The sequence below is a fragment of the Malurus melanocephalus genome, unplaced genomic scaffold (genome assembly GCF_030028575.1).
Source record: "Malurus melanocephalus ecotype Western Australia unplaced genomic scaffold, MMel_1.1 scaffold_329, whole genome shotgun sequence".
Taxonomy (NCBI): Eukaryota; Metazoa; Chordata; class Aves; order Passeriformes; family Maluridae; genus Malurus; species Malurus melanocephalus.
Window position 1 is genome coordinate 202,452 of NW_026623561.1, and position 19,971 is coordinate 222,422.

The 19,971-nt window shown below is 35.2% G+C and overlaps 1 protein-coding gene across 3 annotated transcripts in view; it reads left to right on the top strand.

The window, feature by feature from the left end:
* Window positions 1-19,971, top strand: part of ATP9B (ATPase phospholipid transporting 9B (putative)) — a 153,339-nt gene that overhangs the window by 30,969 nt on the left and 102,399 nt on the right. For 2 of the 3 annotated variants that reach the window (XM_057377886.1, XM_057377887.1), the window contains exons 5-7: window positions 1,644-1,752; window positions 11,546-11,604; window positions 17,787-17,838. In XM_057377886.1, the coding sequence (XP_057233869.1) occupies window positions 1,644-1,752; window positions 11,546-11,604; window positions 17,787-17,838 (220 nt within the window). The remainder of the gene's footprint in view (window positions 1-1,643; window positions 1,753-11,545; window positions 11,605-17,786; window positions 17,839-19,971) is intronic. The other variant, XM_057377889.1, reaches the window with a different exon arrangement.

The following is a 19,971-nucleotide window of genomic DNA, read 5'->3' on the forward strand; positions in this document are numbered from 1 at the left end:
CTCATTTCCACTCCAGCACACAAAGATTTTACAGAATATAGGTTTGCTTTTAAGCACTACACTAAAGATGCTTGAACTGCTTACAGTTAAAGAAAGATGGCAGGTTTCTTTTGTAATTTCAGCTCTCCTTTGGAAGAATGTCAACTTCTTTTGAGCAAATGAGTAAAAAGAGAAGTGTCTTTCTTAAATTGTTCCTCATAGTCATGGTCAGCTGTACTCAGCTGCTCAGCAAGGAGCTGCTAGAGGAAAATCTTGTAACTAGGACCTTGAATTCTGTGTTTTTATTACTGTCTAGTAACATAATGTGTGCAAATGATAAATACATTTGAATGTGCTTCAGGAGTGCCCTTTTTTGTGCTGCTAAAACATCTATATCACCAAAGCATATGAAAATGCTTCTGTCAAAAGGGGGAAAATCTGAATGTTCATTCAATTATGCCCTGGGAGTAAAAAGAGAAATTTTTTTGCATAGGCCCTATTCTATGYTCTTCCAATAGAATTGTAGCTAATGTAAGCCTGAACAAACAAGTAGTGTTTAACTATAAGGTCACAACTGAATAAGCCTTGGAATTTTCTTCTGGAACTGCAAAACAGCCCTAAAATGCATAGGAGGATTTTAGTCAACACTATTTTTGGAAGCCTCTACATTTTCACTCCTTGCATATGGCTGGGAATTTAGGGGAAGGCTGGCAAACTGTTGGACTTCTGCAAGAGAAGTCTAATGTCATAAATTTTCTTCTATAAGGTGCTGGTGGCTGTCTGAAGACTAGGTAGATAATGTAGAATCTTAYTTGTTGGTGGATTTGTTACTACTTGAATTTTGTACCCGTCTTATTTATAATAATGAGAGGTCCATTTACTGGTGAAAGTTTTATTTCTCTTTACTGATAGAGAATAACTCCAGTGCTGGGTCTAAGCCAGAAGATCTGATCTGAAGAGATTTAGAGAGGTAGAGAGGAAATTTATGTCCTTATCCCTGAATTGTTCTTTGTTTTTTAGCTTACCTTAGCTTATGCTTTGTGGCCAGAGACCCTCACAGCTGAGTGAAGCACTCTACTCTTCCAACAGAAGCTGCACAAGCTGTCTTGTGAAAGTAGAAGCCAAAGCGTTTAGACACGTAGTTTTTCAGARCAAATCCCCTTTTTCTTTGTCTGTATTTGTGATATGTTGCTAAATAACTACGTTTAAGATGCAAAATTATTTAACTAGCCATCTATTTATCTTTTCCTGAATTCGGAAAAAGGCAATTTTTCAACATTAGGATTGGAGGCTTTTAAAAAATGTTTTTGGGAAAGCACTAAAGTTTGTGAAAGATAAAGAAATATGCTTATTGAAAATATAAATGCTGTCTTTAGGTAGTTCAAAACATTTTCCTTTTTTGCTTTTCAAAATGCTATCTAAATTGTATGTATTTGGACATGTAGTTACTCTAATTATATTTGTATAATGTACAAGTATAATTATTTTTTCTTGGACTAAACCTAGATACTCTTTTAACTTATTGAAGAAAAGACTCAAATCTAAATTTAAAAAAAGAAAAGTAAGTACTCTAAGCACATGAGCTTACTCTGTGTAGTGTTCCTACTTGTCTATTTCTATTCTAGCACTGAGAATTCTGAATTGCATAATTGTATCTTTAACAGGGATTTGTTTTGACGGTCACGGTGGTACGGGAAGCTGTTGATGAATTTCGACGTTACAAGAGAGACAAAGAAATGAATTCACAGTTATATAGCAAGCTGACAGTACGAGGTTAGCAAAACCATCTGTATAAATCCTTAAAATATTTAATCTTTTTCTTGTATATACATTTGCAGGCTTTTAGTTCAAAGAAATAAATAATAGTCTCAAGCAGTGGTACTAGGAATGAAACTGATAATTGAGCTAAATAAAGCATGTGATTTACCTTAGAGAAATATGATTGTTAAACACTGCCTGTTTCAGAAGTTTTATAAATATTTGATTGTTTGTCAAAGAAAGGTATATGTATATAATTGTATATACTTGTTAAGAATTCTGCTGTTTAGTACCCTTTCTTCAAAGTGCAGTTCACCTCTGAAATTGATGCTGAACAGTAATCCAACAACATTGTCAACTATGTATCAAGTGTATATAGGAAATAAGAGAGCAGTAAATAATTAAAATAATTAGAATTCTCTAGAGCCTTTCAAATTTAGTGGATATATTTATGCTTTAAGAAAAGGAAGGTATATTGCAACTCAGCTTTAGTATCAAAAATACTAATTTGAATTTTTGCATGTAATTTTCATTTTATTTGATCATGCAATATCAGTAACATCTAGTTTTCTTTAATCAAAGGAGAAATCAGTTATGACTTTTTTGACTCAAGATCTGTGACAGGTTTTCATGAAGACTTTCAAGGAAGTAAAGCACTTCAGATGTGAAGTGACAAATTTGGTAGGATAAACATGGGCATGAGAGAACTATGCATTGCTCTTCACTTTTATGTTCTTAGGATGTTTTACTGTTAGATTCAGAACAGAGTGCTGCATAGAAAGGTGCTAAAAATACGACTTTGCTGTTATCATTGAAAGTCTTTTTTCCCTGTTAAGGATTTTCCTTGGCATGGAATGTGAGATTGCACCTCAAGAGTATATGGCAAATGTTATGCCAAATGTAAACTCTTTTTACTTCTTCCAAACACATAATTCAGTGTACTTTTTAGTGTATCTTGGTGAATATTTTGTGAAAGTCAATAGGAAGAGCAGCATCACGAGATTTGGAGTCTTGATTAGAAATTAAACTCTTGGAGTTGCTCTGGATAATATTCTGTCCAGAAAAAAAGATGGATGGAAAGCTTGTGATATAACACAAGTATGTTCTGTATGTGCCCATTTTTGAAGTAATTGGAAGGTAAGCAGTCAACAGTCTCATTAGTGATGGCATAACCTRGCAGCTGTTAGGCATTCGTTCTGCTTCCTTGCAGTATGGAAACTTGTTTKCTAGAGTTTCCATACTGAAGAGAGCAACTGTAGGGAATAGTCTCATGTTCTTCCTTTCCTTGTTTGTCTGAAATAGTGTTATGAACATTTTCATTTACCACTGTTGAAATTTGCAAATGGCATAGCTATCATTTGTTTAACACAAGGGGTTGCATTGTTGGCCTTCAGGTCTTTACAGTTATTGATACAGTCTGTTAGGAAATGGACTTAGTGGCTTGTAATTTAAACTGCTAGTTGGTCTATTCATTTTTAAAATCTGTTGTGGTAGGCGAATGAAAACYCACCTTTGAAACAGTACAATCCTACCCTATTCAGCAATAGTGTTAGTTATCTGAAATTCTTAATTCAGGAAGCATGTGTACAGTTTATAGTTACATTTGTGATGTAAATGTCAAGACTGACATTTGCTCTTTTAAGAGCAAAGCTTGGTGCCTTTTGTACTTTTTTTTTTAACTTGCGTTTAGATGTTAYAGGTATTTAAGCAGCATTTTAGTTAAAGTTTTGGAATCGTAATTTCCTCTTTTCCGGCTCATGAAATATTTTGTGAGGTTATATGTGTTTGAAAAGCCCATCATTTTGTGACTTCTCCTAGAAATAAGGAAGTTGWCAATGAAAATTGGATTGGTCAGCTTGAGATGACTGTTTTCTAGATAGACAATAGAAATTTTAAAGTAGTATACAGTAGTATATAGGTAAAGCACAGCAGTTATATCAGGAACTGACACATAGAGAGCAGTGACTTATTAAAAAGAAGCTTTAAAAATGCCCTTTTCTAGTAAAAGGGTATCACCTCTTACCTACAAGTGTGTTTGTCTCTTTTGACTTTCAAGTTTTGAAAGTGTCAGTGCCACCTTGAATTCATTGATTTTTCTTCTGTTTTGTGTGTTTTTTGAAGACTGAATCCCATGTTGACAGTTATGTGTGATCATTAAAAAAACACTGTTTTGAATTGTGGCCAATATTAACAGTGAAAACATTATTTCAGTCACCACTCAAAATTGTTTTGCTATGTATTGCCACAAACCCATATATAAAATTATGACTAGTGATAAATTGCACTTTTTTTCATATATACGGTTCTTCCATAATGAAGTATTCTGAAACTGAGAGATACAATTTTGATATAAAAATATGGTACTTCTTCCTGTGATAAAATTAGATCAAAATTTTTTTGCACGTATGAGGCCGTAGGTTTATCTTATTTTTCTGTGTGAATTARTAAAGTCAAGTACTAAGCTTCTATAAACTATTTTTAATAATAACTTTCAATGTAATTACCTGATTTTTAATATTGACAGTATTCTTCAAGTGGAAAAACTTGGTTAGGCTTATTATATTGAAGCATAAGCTAATGGTTTGGAGAAAGAAGGCTTTGTTACTTCTGAATGAACAAACTTGATACTGATTTAATTAAAAGCCTGAAAATTGATACTGCTTTTAAGAGKCACTTTTCAGAGTGGAACTGCACTTTATACTGCTCTAGCATCTTTTTTTTCCCCTAGTGATTTTATGACTTGTGCTAGTTTTACAGTCTTTTATTTTAAGGGTTTTTTTTTCCATCTCAAAGGTAGAGAAACTGACATAGAGATGTTAAGCAGGTTGCCCATGCTGTAGAAATGGGACAGTAGAAAAGCTTAATATTAACAGGGTTCAGTGTTGGTTGATAAAAATGAAAATCTAATGAAAATAATTTCTAGTTAGTTGTTTTCCAAATTATATGTTTACTAAAGGAAAATAAACATGTTTGTTGCAATAGAAGTTAATGGGATCTAAATTGTGATTAATTACTTCCATAAAGATCATGGGGTAGTCTGATTTGTAAACTAAAATTTTTTTTATACAGTGTTGCAGTAGATTAAAATTAGGAAGTCTGTGACTGCCTAACAGGTTTAATACTCTGTTAGGAGTCTTCCTTAGTCTCGGGAAATCCTAAACATGTGAAACATGTGAATACTGTCTTATGACTTGCATGTTGCTAATGTAAGAATCATAGGCTTCTGAAGATAAGGGTATTCACTCTTGAAGACTTAGAATTTCTGTGAAAAACTGTGTGAAAAGCTTAATTTTATATTTATTGTAATCAGTAAGTCTTAGCTTTTTTTTTTTGTTTATAATAATGAGCTTTTCAGAGCAGGAAATCAAGGGAAAATGGGATGTCTGTTTTAGGTGTTTCTAATTTGTACTTGGACAGCAACTGGTCATATTAACATCCACAAGCTAATTCTGATGGATGAGATACCTAGTGATAGGCAGTTCCCTATTTGTCGTGTAACAACTCAGTCACCCCTTGCTGAATTTGCAGTGTGTAACTTTGCACTTTTCAAGTTGGTGAACCTGCTACACATGAAGTTTGAATTGTTTCTACTTTTTCAACCCTTCATGGCAAGTGATAAACATGCAAATCAGTAAATGCATTGAATTTTTTTAGTGAGCAAGTAAATTAAGTCTACCTGTCTCATGTCTGTCATGTGAGTATTTTCCCTTGTTTACTTGATTATAGTACTGAATATATTAAGTTGTTCAGTGTATGAGGCATTCTGGCTGTCTTAATCTTATTGAGATATTTGCTGCAGAATCTACTTTGCTGCATGTGAAAGTCTSCAGATCCTTAATAGACAGTTTTCAGTTGGCTCTCAAGTTTAAGTTGGAAGGAGGAATTTAAATTATCCAGCTGTTGAAGATTCTGTCAATGTAATTGCATTTTTCTGTTTCAGAACAGTTCCTCTGCATATSCTTTTGTAGAACAAAAACTGCAATGGAAAAAAATTTAGACCTGTGCATGCAGGTTTGGGAGGACTTTGTTTTTCTTACCTAAGAGATCATTATACATTTGACACAGTTTCYTGTCTCATGCACTTAGGTATGACCAGTTAAGTGCCTATAAAGGACTGCTATTCTGCAGGAAAATCACCTGAAGTTTATAAACAGGCTGTTATCTATTTCATTAGCCTGTGAAAAGCCAATTGGATAATAAAATTGTAAAGCAATTTTACCTCATTTTTTTTTCCCTTTCCGTTCTTGAAGTTAGCATTCTTGAACCTTTCCTAGTTAGGTTTATCTGTACACTGTTACTGAAGTTTCCAAGAAAAAAGGATCAAGAAAATAACTCACTATGATAGTCACAACTACAAGTGGCAGAAGAGGCCTACATCTGTCACTTTATCTCATAATTTTTAGCGTGTTGCAGAACTCTCACTTTTCAACCTGCAAAGCAAAAGAAAAATTGAATGTCAGGAAAGGTAAGTTTAATGAAATGATTCCATTCTGACTTCAAATGTGAAAGACTTTTGGTCTTGGCTGTATCCTTAAAGCCTTTTAAGGAATGTCATGAAGTTGAAAACATACATTTCAAAGTGTGTGAAATAAAGAAAATATCAATAATCAGTCACTTCTATTCAAGAAAAAAAATATGAAAGCTTGTGTGTTTCTTTTGGAGAGCTACAGTGATTTGATTTTTTTTTTTTTTCGTTAGAATTTCAGCTTTTCAAAAACAAATTGTCCTTCTGCTTTGAAAAGCCAGTTGTCATGGTTTAGAATGCTGGCCAAAAGCCGAGCACCCACAACACCTGCTCACGTGCTCTCCTCCACCACCACTGGGCAGAGATGAGCAAAGGAAAAAAAAATTAACAAAAGGGTTCATGAGTTAAGATGAGGAGCAGGGAGGAAATCCTTGACGAACAAAACAGGCTCTACCTAAGTTATGAAGTGAATTTATTACTAACAAAGTCAGAGGAGGAGAATGAGAAATAAAATAAAACCCTCAAAGACACCGATCTTCTYCCCACTCCCTCCCACTGACAGTGCAAAGCAGGGGGGGTGAACAGGGTGTGGGGTTGGTCAGTTCAGGGTGTGGGGTTGGTCAGTTCAGGGTGTGGGGTTGGTCAGTTCAGGGTGTGGGGCTGGTCAGTTCATCACCGGATCCTCTGCGGCTGCTGAGGGAGAGGAGTCCTTCCCTTGCGTTGCCGAGGGGTCCCTCCCACGGGAGAGAGTTCTCTGTGAACCTCTCCGGCGTGGTTCTATTCTCACGAGCAGCAGTCCACACACATCTGCTGCATTGTGAGTCCCTCCCCACGGGCAGACAGTCATCCCAAAACTGCTGCACCGTGGGGTCCCTCATCCCCTGGGTGCAGGCCCAAGGCCAGGCTGTTCCATCTCAGGAGCAAGGCCTCTCTCTCCATGGGTCTCCTGCTGGACACAGCCGCTTCTCGGCGTCCGCCCACTCTGGCATGGGGACCTCCCTCCTCCACGGGCTGCGGGTGGATCTCTGCACTCTCCATGGACCCCATGGGCTGCAGGGGGACAGCTGTGTCACCATGGGCTGCAGGGGACAGCCTGCTCCACCATGGTCATCACCATGGTTGTCACCACGGCCTGCAAAGGAATCCCGGCTCCAGCGCCTGAAGCAGCTCCTTCCCCTCCTTCTCCACTGACCTTGGTGTCTGCATCCCTCACATATTCTCAGCCTCCTCCTCTGGCAAAACTACTGTGACTRCCACCTTTGTTTTGATTTCTTCTTAAATATGTTTTCACAGAGGYRWAACCACCATCTCCAATTGGCCCASGTTTGGTCAGTGGCACATCCATCATCCTCAGAGCCAACAGCAATTGGCTCTGCTGGACATGGTGGAAGCCTCCAGAAGCTTCTCACAGGAGCCATCCTTTTAGCCCCCCACTTCCAAAAACTGGGCCAAGCAAAACCAACACACCAGTGCATTAAAACCCCACATTATAATTGAATCTAGAGGTTTAACATTAAGTCTTTATTGCTTGTAACATTTCAGACCTACTGATGTGTGTATTCAGACCATTTGGAACAGACAAGTGTTTAAAAAATTGTATAAATTTTACTTKATTAGGGAAGCAGTGTAAACAACAGAAACAGGACTTGAAATCTTATTGTAAGGAAGAATTTAAAATAGAAGCCAGAAGAGAGGAGAAATCAAGGGGACAGTTATTCCACATTTTTGCTGTATTGAGGAGATTGATAAGAAAGAATTTCACACAAGAGTAGACAGGACATGTAGGGGAGGAGCTAGGAAGGTTTTTTATATAGTTTTACCATTGGTGGTTAAAGACCAACTTGACTTCACTATGTAAGATGGAGTTTGAAAGAACAACCTGCGGACAGCACTTGCTTTGAAAGATCAGCATCCTCACCTTGGACTTGCTGTAGCTTTAAACTTTCCCCCATTGCCTGCTTGCTCTCTCTTCCTCCAATTCTGCGTTATGTTATTTGTACTCTAATTAGGCTGACAATTTGGGCTGTTAGATACCAGGGAAAACTTTCATATGGTCTATACTGCCGTCAATTAAGAGTGTTGTATTTATGGGTTAGAGACAAGCACTGTTGCTAACTCCACAAGCAGTACTTCAAGACCKTATTCAAGGCACCATGGGTAAGATGCAATAACAACTTAAAAAGAATTTGAAAATACTGTTTTCAGAAGTGTCTGTTCTTTCAAGGGTGCCATTCAGGTGGTGGAGACASTTCTTTATAAGAAGAAGCCTACTTTATGCCGACATTTTGTTTACTTCGTTTCCTAATTTTTTTGTGTGAAGTACTTGTTAGCACATATGAGATATTTATTAGTTTTCCAAATCATTGCAGTTCATTTAAACTGGCTTTATCTTGGGACTATAATGACTTACTACAGACACATTTCAGTGTTCCAGTTCTGTGTAATTTTATACCTTGCTTTAGGCGAAAGCCTTGCGCCTTGGTGGACTATAAAGTCTGGATGCGCAGCCACTTCTGACAGCTTTGGACTTTTTATTGGTAATTACACAGATGGTGAAGTGTGTTTTGCTATGGAGATGTTTTTAGAGAAAAAATAGTTTGCAAAAATAATTTATGCAGTGAATAACATTCRGTGTCTTTTTCTTCTGAATGCCTCTTCCCTAAGATGTAGTATTGCATTATTTTAATGTTCTCTGAAATGGTATCTAATGTGTCTCATTTTTGCTAGCCTAAAAGAAAGTGTTATGTGTTGACTTTTCAGAATTTTAAGCCACTTTTTTAATTACTGCCACATTTTACTGTTTAATTTTCAATGTAGTATATCCTGCCATCCAAATTCATTGTCGAATTGTCCTGTGTCTCACAGGCCTTTTCCTTATGTGTRAGGATGTACATGATAACAAGACATGTTAGTGTCTAAAGAAGGAATATTCTGTTATACTAAACCACCTAGAAAATAGTCTGATAAAGAAATTTTAAAATTCATTATGTGAAATTCCTGGGGTTGCTAGATTAAGTACAAAGGTGCAGTGCAGGTTCCTGTTGGTGTACTTGGCACCAGAAGTCTTTGCTTTATGTCTGCCCTACATCGTGTGGCACATGAACATTCTACCTTCTCTTGCCCTCTCAGGCTTAGTGTCTTTTGATCTTTACTGTAGGTGCACCTAGGGCCCGACTGTGGAAAATCTGATTCTTTAAGCTGATAAAATTGCCAGTTTTATAGTTTTACTCATACATGACTGTGTAGGTGGTGCAGATCTGAGACCTGACATAGCTCATACAAGAACTTTTGTGGCTGTTACTGCTATAATCAGGTGATTGACTGGTGMAAATTGTTAGCAGAAGAATGGAAAACAATACAGGAAATGCTATCATTTTGGTAAAGCCAACAGACTTAGAAAGCAAAGTAACATTACAATGTTTCTTCTGGTAYATAGTATTAACTTCTAGTCAAAACTTGGGAATTTTTAAGCAGGTAAGCTGTTGAAATATGTTGATTTCATATCAGACTGTTCTTGTAGTGGTTGAGCTTTAGTATTAGTTRCTTTAAATTAAAMAAAAAAAAAGCTTTTGATACATTGACACTAATTTAATTTCCTTTTAATTTAAGGGTCTCAAATTAAGACCCTTTTAATTTAAGGGTCTCAAAATTCTGGTAGAGAATTGCTGACATTCTTGAAACAGCATTTTATACTTCTACAGTCTTCTGCTACTTCCTCTACCCTCACAAATTTATCTATTGAAGATCAAGTTTGTCATATTTGACATCAGAGGAGGGAAGGTGATKCTGGCAACTGAGAAATGGAACTAGTGTGAAAGGTCATTATAAGTAGCAAAGTCTGGCTTTCAGAAGTAACTTTGCACATAGGCCAAACAAGAATTATGATTTTCTTGACACTGTGCATTTTAGAAGTGCTATTGTAATGGAAAATGTATTAAATATTAGCTGTATATCATAGGAATACATCTATTATTGACTGAATTAGAAATAAAGCAGCTATTACTGTTGCATGAAATTTTAAAGAGCAAGTACTCAAAATAATTACTCATAATGTGAATATTACTACCTTTACTAAATGTAAATATAAAGAATTTTGAACTCTCTTTATTGAGAGTTTTAAGAAAGTCTCATGGATTTACATCCTACCCTAGTTTTTTTGCTATACTTTATATAACTGAGATATGACTGTCCATTGGCAAATCTGGTACTYAGTGTTTTTATTTAAACTCAATGTGTTTGCTGTTCATTCTGTGCTTTTGTGTGTCTTCTGTTCTTATACATTCCACCTGTCATTTAGAACTCTACCACCTTACCATGTTTTGATATACTTGCCATTTTATACCTGCTGACCAGATACCTGCTTCTTGGAATCATTATCTCATTTCTGTTGAGGAAAGATCATGTTTTTGGGRGATGTGTTTCAGTTCAACAGACTACTTAAATGTGTGTGTGTGTTTATATACTCAGGGTTTTTTTTTGGGTTTTGGCTGTTTTTAACACAGGAAAGCAACGTTTTTCTAGAGTTGTAGCCGGGACCTGGGATTAGAACGGAATTCTAATGAGATCAACAACAGCATAATTTGGGCAGTAGCTTAACCTCTCTGTCTCAGTTTTTCATCCATCAAATAAGAATGTTAAATCTTAACAGTCTTACAAATATTAATACACTATAGAATGTATGGAAATTAAATTGGAAAATGTGCTGTGTATATTTTTGAGTGAGTTGTTACTGAATGGGAGCTGTAGAGGATGAAAATATCAAAAGCTTTTGATATTTTAGTTTTCTAGAATTAAATCTTTAGGCATTTSTTTTAACTTCAGAGAGATTTACCTCTTTTCTGCTATAATTGCCAACAGTGTCAGACTGTGCCGATTATATCAGGAACTTGAGTGATCAGACAAAGTTGCTTGATAGTAACTGGGCTGTGAATATCAACTCATGAGTRTGAGGATGCTTCATGGCTATAAACTAACAATTCTTGACTTGTCAGACACAGAACTGYTGTCTAGTAGATGAGAAAGTTTATTGTTTCCGATTTTGCAACTTTATTAGTGATACTGTAGATCAGACTTGAGCATATCCCATATATATTTTTTCCTCTGATACTTCTACAATAGCTAACTGGTTTAAAAAAAACAGGAATTTTTTAATCCTTGAATTATTTATTCAAAGAGATGAAATRTATTTAGCAATGTGTTCATTAGAGATCTGTTTTGTATAAATTGTAACATTTTCACTAAGCAATCGCATCTGTAAATAACACCTGTATTCTGGGATTTCTATTCTTGTTATTCTTTATTAATGTCTGCTTAAGTTGATTACATTTCTTCTTTTTTTTTAAGGTAAAGTGCAAGTTAAGAGTTCAGACATACAAGTTGGAGACCTCATCATAGTGGAAAAGGTTGATACTTTTAAAATATATTTTAGAGACTAAAGATTATTAACATGCTAATTATCTTCTGAAGAAAAGTGTATCAAGGTACTTATCTGTGAAGTCCTAATCAGCTAGTGTTTTATTTCAAGTCCTATTTGAGAATCTTCAAGGAAGTCTATTTTAGACTTAATTGTATGTTAATTGAATGTATATGTTTATATTTTATGAATAGTTATATGCGTAAATCAATCTTGTGAAGGGAATACAGTTACTGAATTAATTCCCTGACATGCTGTGCTGAATGTTTTAAGCTATCTCCTTACTGATACCTTCTTTCTGATGGTTGAACAATGTTTTTCTGTCTGAAACCGTCAAGGATAAGCTTTATTTATGTGTGTGTGTATATATATATATATATATATTTATATATTTGTATTATTCAAATATAATATGTATCTAACTTTATATATATTTAAATAATAAGAACGTTTATCTATTTTTAAATGGAGAAAAAGCCTTCCAATTTGTTTGCTAATGGTGAGTGAGAGCTGTGAATTCTTTGCCCTATATTAACACTATATTAAAGATTGTTGCTTATTTAAGTTGCCTTTCTGGGCTACTAAGAAATCATTGTGACCTTAGAAGTCAACTTAAATTTGTTGTCTATTTGGGTAACTATTTTTGCTTAAATTAATTCTGGAAAGGTGACTAATTTTCTGGTTGTCTGCAAGTAAATCCTGTCACATTTTGTATCAGAGAGAGATGAGATGCTGAAAGAGGCATCTCACGTTGAAGCTTGTATGTGCTTCTATGTGTTTTGGAAAACTTCTGTTCCCTTCCTTCCTTTCTTTCTRTTTTGTAGTTCAAAGTAGAAAACAATACACCCAATACACCCAAGTCTCATTTGGCTTGCTGCTCTCAACTTAAAATATATATTTTCACATAATTTGCACCATTTCTTCCACATTTTCCTGTTCTTTTTTTGTCTACTCTGTGTGCCTTGTAACTTTTTGGGTCTGTCTGAGCAGCATGTACTAGGATGCACAAGATAGGCACTGGGATGTTTGGCCTTTACATCTGTTTTGCCTTATGCCTTGTTACCTTAGAGTGCTGGTGGAATTGCCTTGCAGGTGCTTGCTTCTGCCTATTCCAGARCTACTAGGAGACTGAGATATTTGCTTTGATTTTTATTAGGGAACTTTTTTGAGCCTTCTTGAACTGTAAACCAGGAATTAAATATTATAGAGTGTAARGGAAAACTCTGGTGGCGACTTAGGTCTTAGGCCTTCATTGAAATTCACTGAGATTCATCTGTCTGTTGAATTATACTATAATTTGGTAAAACTGGAGTTACTTTGAGGATCAGTCTGTCATTTATCAGGTTGGTCATTATCATCTATTTTAGCATTATTTGCAGTAGCTTAGAGCTCTTATGTTGTGAGTACCTGAAGTTTTTAATGAAAAAAAAGTAACGTTTAAGGATGTAAGCAATTAATGAGTAGTGTGCTTTTTGATGAAGATTTTGTTCAGGTATCTCAGTAAGATGCATATAATGATTTGAATTTTGTATTTCAGCTTCAAGCTCCCTACTGRCCCAGCAGAGTTGCTTTTTTTCCTTTTGACCTAGCTGGGGGTGCCTTCAGACTAATGAAATTAAATGTTTTCTGGTTCTGTTGAGAAGTGTATTTTGTTGGAGCAAGCAGTTTTCAATTTCAGAGTATGACTCTTAAGCCAAAGAACCAGTCAGGAGTGAAATGTTCAATTGCTAACTCTAATGGCAGAGGAACAAGTTAATATTGTATTTGACTGGTGGATGCATCAACAGCATTTCTGCAGTGAAATTAATGACTCGCTTGAGCTGAAGATCCATATGTTAACTAGTGACTGCATCACAAATACTAACAACTTAGTGAAAGGCTTTTCTAGATTTAAACTTTGAATATCCCGTGATTGTCTTTTTTTTATAATAGTCCTAATTAATTTCAAAGTATTTCCTAAGTAACTGCCATGTGCTTGAAATAGTTTAGTTTCAAGTAATACATCTGTTGTTTCAACTGAAAATTTCGTATTGCACTATTACTAGGCAGGAAGAAGCCTGAACAGATGAAAATACTGCCAAATTTTGAAAGCTAAAAGACATTTATATCTGTTAGCCAAAAAATGGTCCCCTGTCTTGTACAGCCAWGCTACTTGTAGTTGTTCTTCATGGCTTGTGTTGAAATACATTTTTAGTTTCCAGTGGAAGCACAGATGCGCCTAGTGTTCCTAAATAAAATGTTTGAAGGGATGAGTTGTTGAGTTCAGATATTTAGACGCTGTACCTTATTGACTGTTTGGAATACATTTTGGAGATGTGAAGAGGGCATAAAACTTTATAACACATTTAGTTAATAATAGSTGCACATTTATGGAACAACATTTAACAATAACATTACATTATAGTGATTTAAAGCATGAGAACAGTTATGCTTTGTCTTACAACACTGAGAGTTTTTCTTGGGGCTCTAAATATACACAGTATTTTTCTTAATCATAGGTGTAAAGTGAAATTAGTCCAGTATTTTCAAGGATTGCAGTTAATGTTAACATACAGTATTGCCCAGCATGCAGATCCCAGAAGAYGAGTCACTGGAAAGTGCCTCTTCTATTTATAATTCAGAAGCAAGCAGGGGTATTTTATTTAATGAGAAAAGTACATTGTTCATTGCATGAATGGAGAAGAAAGGACACTAAATGCAAACTTTCAAGGGTCTGTAGGTATGGGCATTTGAGGKTAATTGGAAGACTGGCTGGGGAATGGGAAAAGTTTATGTAAATAACAATTTCATGACAATAACATGAGAAAAATACAAAAGTAATTTGAAAGCTATTATAAGCAGTATTTTTAAAGTGCATATCGTAGCCTGTGTTGCAGGGAARTATAGATGTCTTTATGGGTTTTCTTGTTTACCAGACTGGCTGGTATTCCTGGATGGCAGAGTTACTCATGGGATTGGATCTGGGGAAGTACTTGCCTTGTTTTGACCATACAGCTTCTGCCGAAACAGAGCTTATATATTCAAGTTTCAGTATATATCAATAAACATTTCTGGCATCATGTTCATGATGATTGAGATTATGTCTTTTTTTCATGAGTTTCTGAATGCTTGAAGTTGTGTGTGTTGTCATTTTAACTTGTTCTACTTTGATAAATATGACATGAGAGGGCTAACATGATTGACATACTGCTGCTGTTTGACTGTGACAATATACAACAGAATTTAATTTTCTCCATAATGAGATGTTAATGATTTTTTAGCATACTTGCCATCTGTTTCTTTGTAGTCACTCTTTTATAGTGACTAGGTGTGTACCTGCAAGGCTATCTTGGCTCTGCAGTGTAAGCAGTCCCTAGCCTTCCCTATGTGGTAGGATACATTCAGATATATTTATGCTGAAAACCCTGCATTATTTTACAGGAAAGAAAAATGGGCAAGAGAGAACACACAAGAAGGCAAAACCAAGATGCCTTTTTTGTATTAAAATGAGAAAATATTCCCATGACTAATTTGATCACAGTCTATAACTTTCTTATGGGGGGCAGAGGGGGAGGAGTTTCTGATCTGTGTCTGGTGATCAGCAACAGGACATGAGGAAATGGGATCACAAGGGCATGCAGTGACATGCATGTTTACATGCAGTAAAAGGAGTTACAGCGATAAATTGAAAAGGGGTAGATATAGATTAGTTGGTAGCCAGAAATTCTTCACAGTGAGGGTGATGAGACACTGGAACAGATTGCCCAGAGAAGCTGTGAATTCCATGTCCCTAGAAGTGTTCAACGTCAGGCTGGATGGAGCTTTGAACAACTTGGTCTAGTGTTGCTGTCCATRGCAGAAGATGATCTTTAAGTCCCCTTCCAACCCAAACCATTCTGAGATTCTGTGAATGAAGCTGTGTCAGGGAAGTCCTGGGAAAAGGCTCATCACTAAGAGGCTGGTTGGTTGCTGGAATGGGATTCCCAGAGAAGTGGTCATGACCCCAAACCATTGAGTTTTAGTTCAAGGACTGTCTGGATGTTGCTCTTGGTTAAATGGTTTAGTCTTAAGTATCCCTCAAAGCAGCAGGAAGTTGGCCTCTATGATCCTTACGAGTCCTTCCAACTTCAGATAATCTATGATTCTGCCCAGTTTTGTCAGGCATATAGTATCTGAATCTTGGATCTCTGAATCCATGCCAGGTAAATGTTTCATTTACTGACCATGAACAGTTTCCTCCGTGGCAGTTGGTAGTGACTTGTAGATACCTCCTTTGTATTATTAGAACTTCTATTTAATTCAGTCTTAGATAATTTAACTGTTATTTTTGCAAAATTTTTGAATGTTGGTCAAGTATTTTGGCTTGTTTACAAGTAACTGGAAGTTTGTGGGCATGAAGTCAGTAACCTGAAACTTGTGTAATTGATTTATGTCAGAGCTGGCTGGGAAGCTGCAAAAATGTATAGCTAATCGGTATTAAGACTGGATATCTGTTTAATTGTTATTGTCATTTAAGGACAGAATTATTTAATTTTGAAGTTGCATTTTCATTTTTCTCTTTTTTCTTTCCAGTAAGTGGATAATAATATAGTTTAAGGTTAGTCTTTTTGCTGCATTTTTTTTGCAAATTTGAGTGAGGTTTTTCCAGTTAAATCTAGGCTCATTGTGGATAACAAATTTCACTACATCCTTAGGTATTAGCTTTTATAAGGCAAGATTCAAAAAAAAATGCTGTACTACTTACAGATGAGCAGCCTCTTCAAGGTGAATACTATTGGCATACATGTAAGTGAATTTTATTTATAAAAGCACAAAGAGAATTGTGCAAATCAGGAAATATTAATGCATGAAAATGTATAATTTTAAGTTATGCAGAGGGTTTTTTGATACCTATGTAGAATTTTTAGGTAAACTGAAACATGCATCTATTTTCTGGTGTTTCCCAACTTCCTTATTTTCCAAGCTGCATCTTTGCTTATGGTGGAAGCCCTCTCTGTAGACCTTTATGGTCCCTCTTTACTGAACTTCCCATAGAGAATACAGCTGCAGTTGCTTCCAATACCATTTCTGAATTGGTGTCTCTGCGAGTATGTTACAAAGAGTGGTAAAGAAGTACCCGTCTCCCAGAGATTTAGAGAGTTTATATAATTTTATTTTGGAAGCTGAGCCCATGTAACAAATRGTGTGGCAGTTGACTCTGGCATATCTCTTCAGATCATACTATTCCAAATGGCGCTGTCATGGCTCCATGATGATCTTGAGAATGTTTCTTTGGATTAATTGAAAACTTTACTTTTTTCCTTTCCAGTCCTGTGTCTCTTTCAGATTTGATATGTTGGTTATTTTTGCTTTCTCTGTTTTTTCTTTCTTAAACCGTATTTTGGCAATGGGTAATTGTTGCTGGTAGATGCCTTAGAAACAAGTGGAGAGCTAAGGATTTGGATAGTCATGTAGCAGATAGCATGTGTGTGGAAAGGTGATACTCTTCATTTTGTTTAACCTGTGAAAGCTTGTATTAGCCTTTCTGTGATGAACAAATAATTGAAAACTTGATTTGATATAAGCAGTTCTGTGCTGGAAAGGGTAATAGCAGAACAGGTGCGCAGATATATCTGACTGCACATGGTTCTATGTCTTAGATAGTGAGGAAGAAATTCTGTTCATTTTACATATGTGGAAAAAGAAAATGCTGTTCCCTAATTTGCTATTTCCCCTCTGTGTATTTGTGTGTGTTGGAAGAGAAGAGAATGCTTGGTATGCATAATGTTTGTAACTTGAGTTCCAAGACAGATACTTCAAATTTAATCTTTCTTTTTTCTATTATGTATGCTATCTGAATGTCAGAGTTCTGTTCAGTGAAATTATGTTTTAAGATATTTCAATTAGGTATTTATATTCTTGAAGTACTGTTTTCAGTCAAGAAAATGTTAATCTGTTCTTCAGATATTTATGAGTTACTTATAAAGAACATCTGAAAGGATTAGTTGTTGTTTGCTTATTGTATAATTTTTCGAAAATATTGATTTCTGAATTGCAAATGCTGAATGTAGAGTACTGTGAGAAATCCTGTTTTAATTGGGTTTCAATCCAAGTGTGACCTTTCAGTGATAGATCTTACTGGACTTTTGATTGGAATTCATTTTTTTGGTGCTTAAAAAAAACTAAACCTTTTTCTTTTTCTTGTCCTCTCAGAATCAACGAATCCCATCTGACATGGTGTTTCTTAGAACCTCAGAAAAAACTGGTATGTTTTGAAAGTTCACGTTGGTTACATAAGTTGGTGTTTGTGGTAAAATTTTAGATTGTGCATTGTGGCCAATTTGAAATGGTTAAATAGATTGACGGAGCTCTACCTCTGTCAGATTAATGGGAGAGAGTCCATACCTGACAAGCACCGTGTGCTTGGTCTGTAAATCAGGAGTAATTTTTCTGTGAACGTATCTATAAATATGTTTCTCTACATGGATTATTTTTATGAACTGCTTTAACAAAGGTTTTAAATGTTAAAAATACTAAAATATTTAGCAAATATMTTTAAGAGACTGTACTTAATTAGTATGATTTCACAGTATTTTAGATTACTCACAACTAATTATTGTCTTGCAACGTACATTTAAGTGTCACCTGGTTGTATTTCACTTGTTAAATTGAAAAGCCCTAAAATCTGAACCTGCTAATTGTTATTTAAATAATTATTTTTGGAAAAATATATTGCAATGATCTAAAACCCTGAACTAACATTTTGTGGTTTTTTACTCAGAATAATACTGCCTTTTTGGTCAGTCAAAAAAAAAACAAAACAGGAATTTTCTTGAGTGAGAGAAAGAAAAGTACTTCTTGTTAGTTCTCTTTCTTTTCACATGGTGATACAGGAGTACTCTTAATCTTTGAGAAACAAATATCTCCTTTATAGGAACYCTATAAATTATAGCTGTTTCGTAAAGTTTAGAAAATCACTGCTGGATGCCCCCGCGTATAACTCAAATGAGTTTTCCTCCTTTATATTACCATTTCTCTTCAGATCCTGAAGAACTGTCTGGTGTTTGTCAGACAGCACTAAATTTCACAAAGCTAATAGCTATGATATTGATAAGCCCTGTATTAGTGGCACATAGTATTTCACTGTGGCACTGGAGTTCTATCATATATTTCAGATAAAAGTCTAAATTTGTAGAGACCATTTGAAAGAGAAGACAAAAATAATTTCTGATAGCCTGCAGAACTCTAGTAGAGCTATATATTTGCTAAAAGAAGAAATTACTSTAAGTTACTGAGTCTTGCTAATGCTGATTAGATGTAGTGATCATCTATAACCGGCCTGGACTGACAAACTTTCCTTGTGGTCTTATATAAGCTCCATCTTTGTTAACCACTCTCTTGTTCAGGCTACGGGGGTTTTTATTCTCTCTCAGTACCACAATTTATTAAAAAGCCTAATTTTCTATAAACAAGAAACAGGTTAACTAGTTTGATTGATGTTACACTTCTTTAAAAACAAAACAAGAAAACAAAACCACACTAAAATAATTTCGTAAACTTCAAGCATATGGTAGTAATTGTTTTTTGACTAAAGAGTGAACACTTRCATCTGTAATTGTTTCTTCCTGATGTTGCAGTTTTGACTGATTTATGCTTTAATTTATAGTTGACACTTTTAAGTACTTYGTGAAACAGTTTTTGCATGGTTTTATGTTCTATATTTAATTTTATCTTCTGTGCAATAAAGCAGTTTAACTATAGCTTCTTACTATAAATCTATAAAGAAAAATATGGAGAGTTTGAACAAATCTTTAAATCCAATCCTCCCAGTAAGCTTCTTTCRGGGTAAAGTACTATTTTCCAGCTTCAATATTTACATTCCATATTAATGTAGTCTGCAGCACTGCAATATCCTTTATCTTCACTCCAAAAAGAAGCAATTTGAGTTATAAATGGGTGTTTTACAAAGTTCAACCTAAAACTCACCCCTGAATGCACTTTTAAAAATCAGTTTTTCACTAATGCACTAAAAAAATTGTTTTCTAGGGTGCTTTTAACTGTAACAGAAGCTGCATTTTGGGGTATCCAGCTTACTTTAAGAAAACTAATTTCTTATCAGGTGTATTTTTCCATTTCTTTATCAATTGCATTGTCTTTTAGCTAGAATGATCTCTTCAAAGATCTAACTTGATGTTAATTGTGTGTCTGCATCTAATTTCTAAGATTCCTATTTTTTAATCAGACTTTTACAGAAATTAAAGTCTAAAGGCTCATATAGGTGGTTCTTTCTTTTGTATTCATTCATGTGAGAGTCTGTAACATTGGTATTCCTCTCTTTCGTGAATGGAGGCGGGTAGATGGCTATTCATATTTTGAGTTAGAATTACTTCCCATGGGG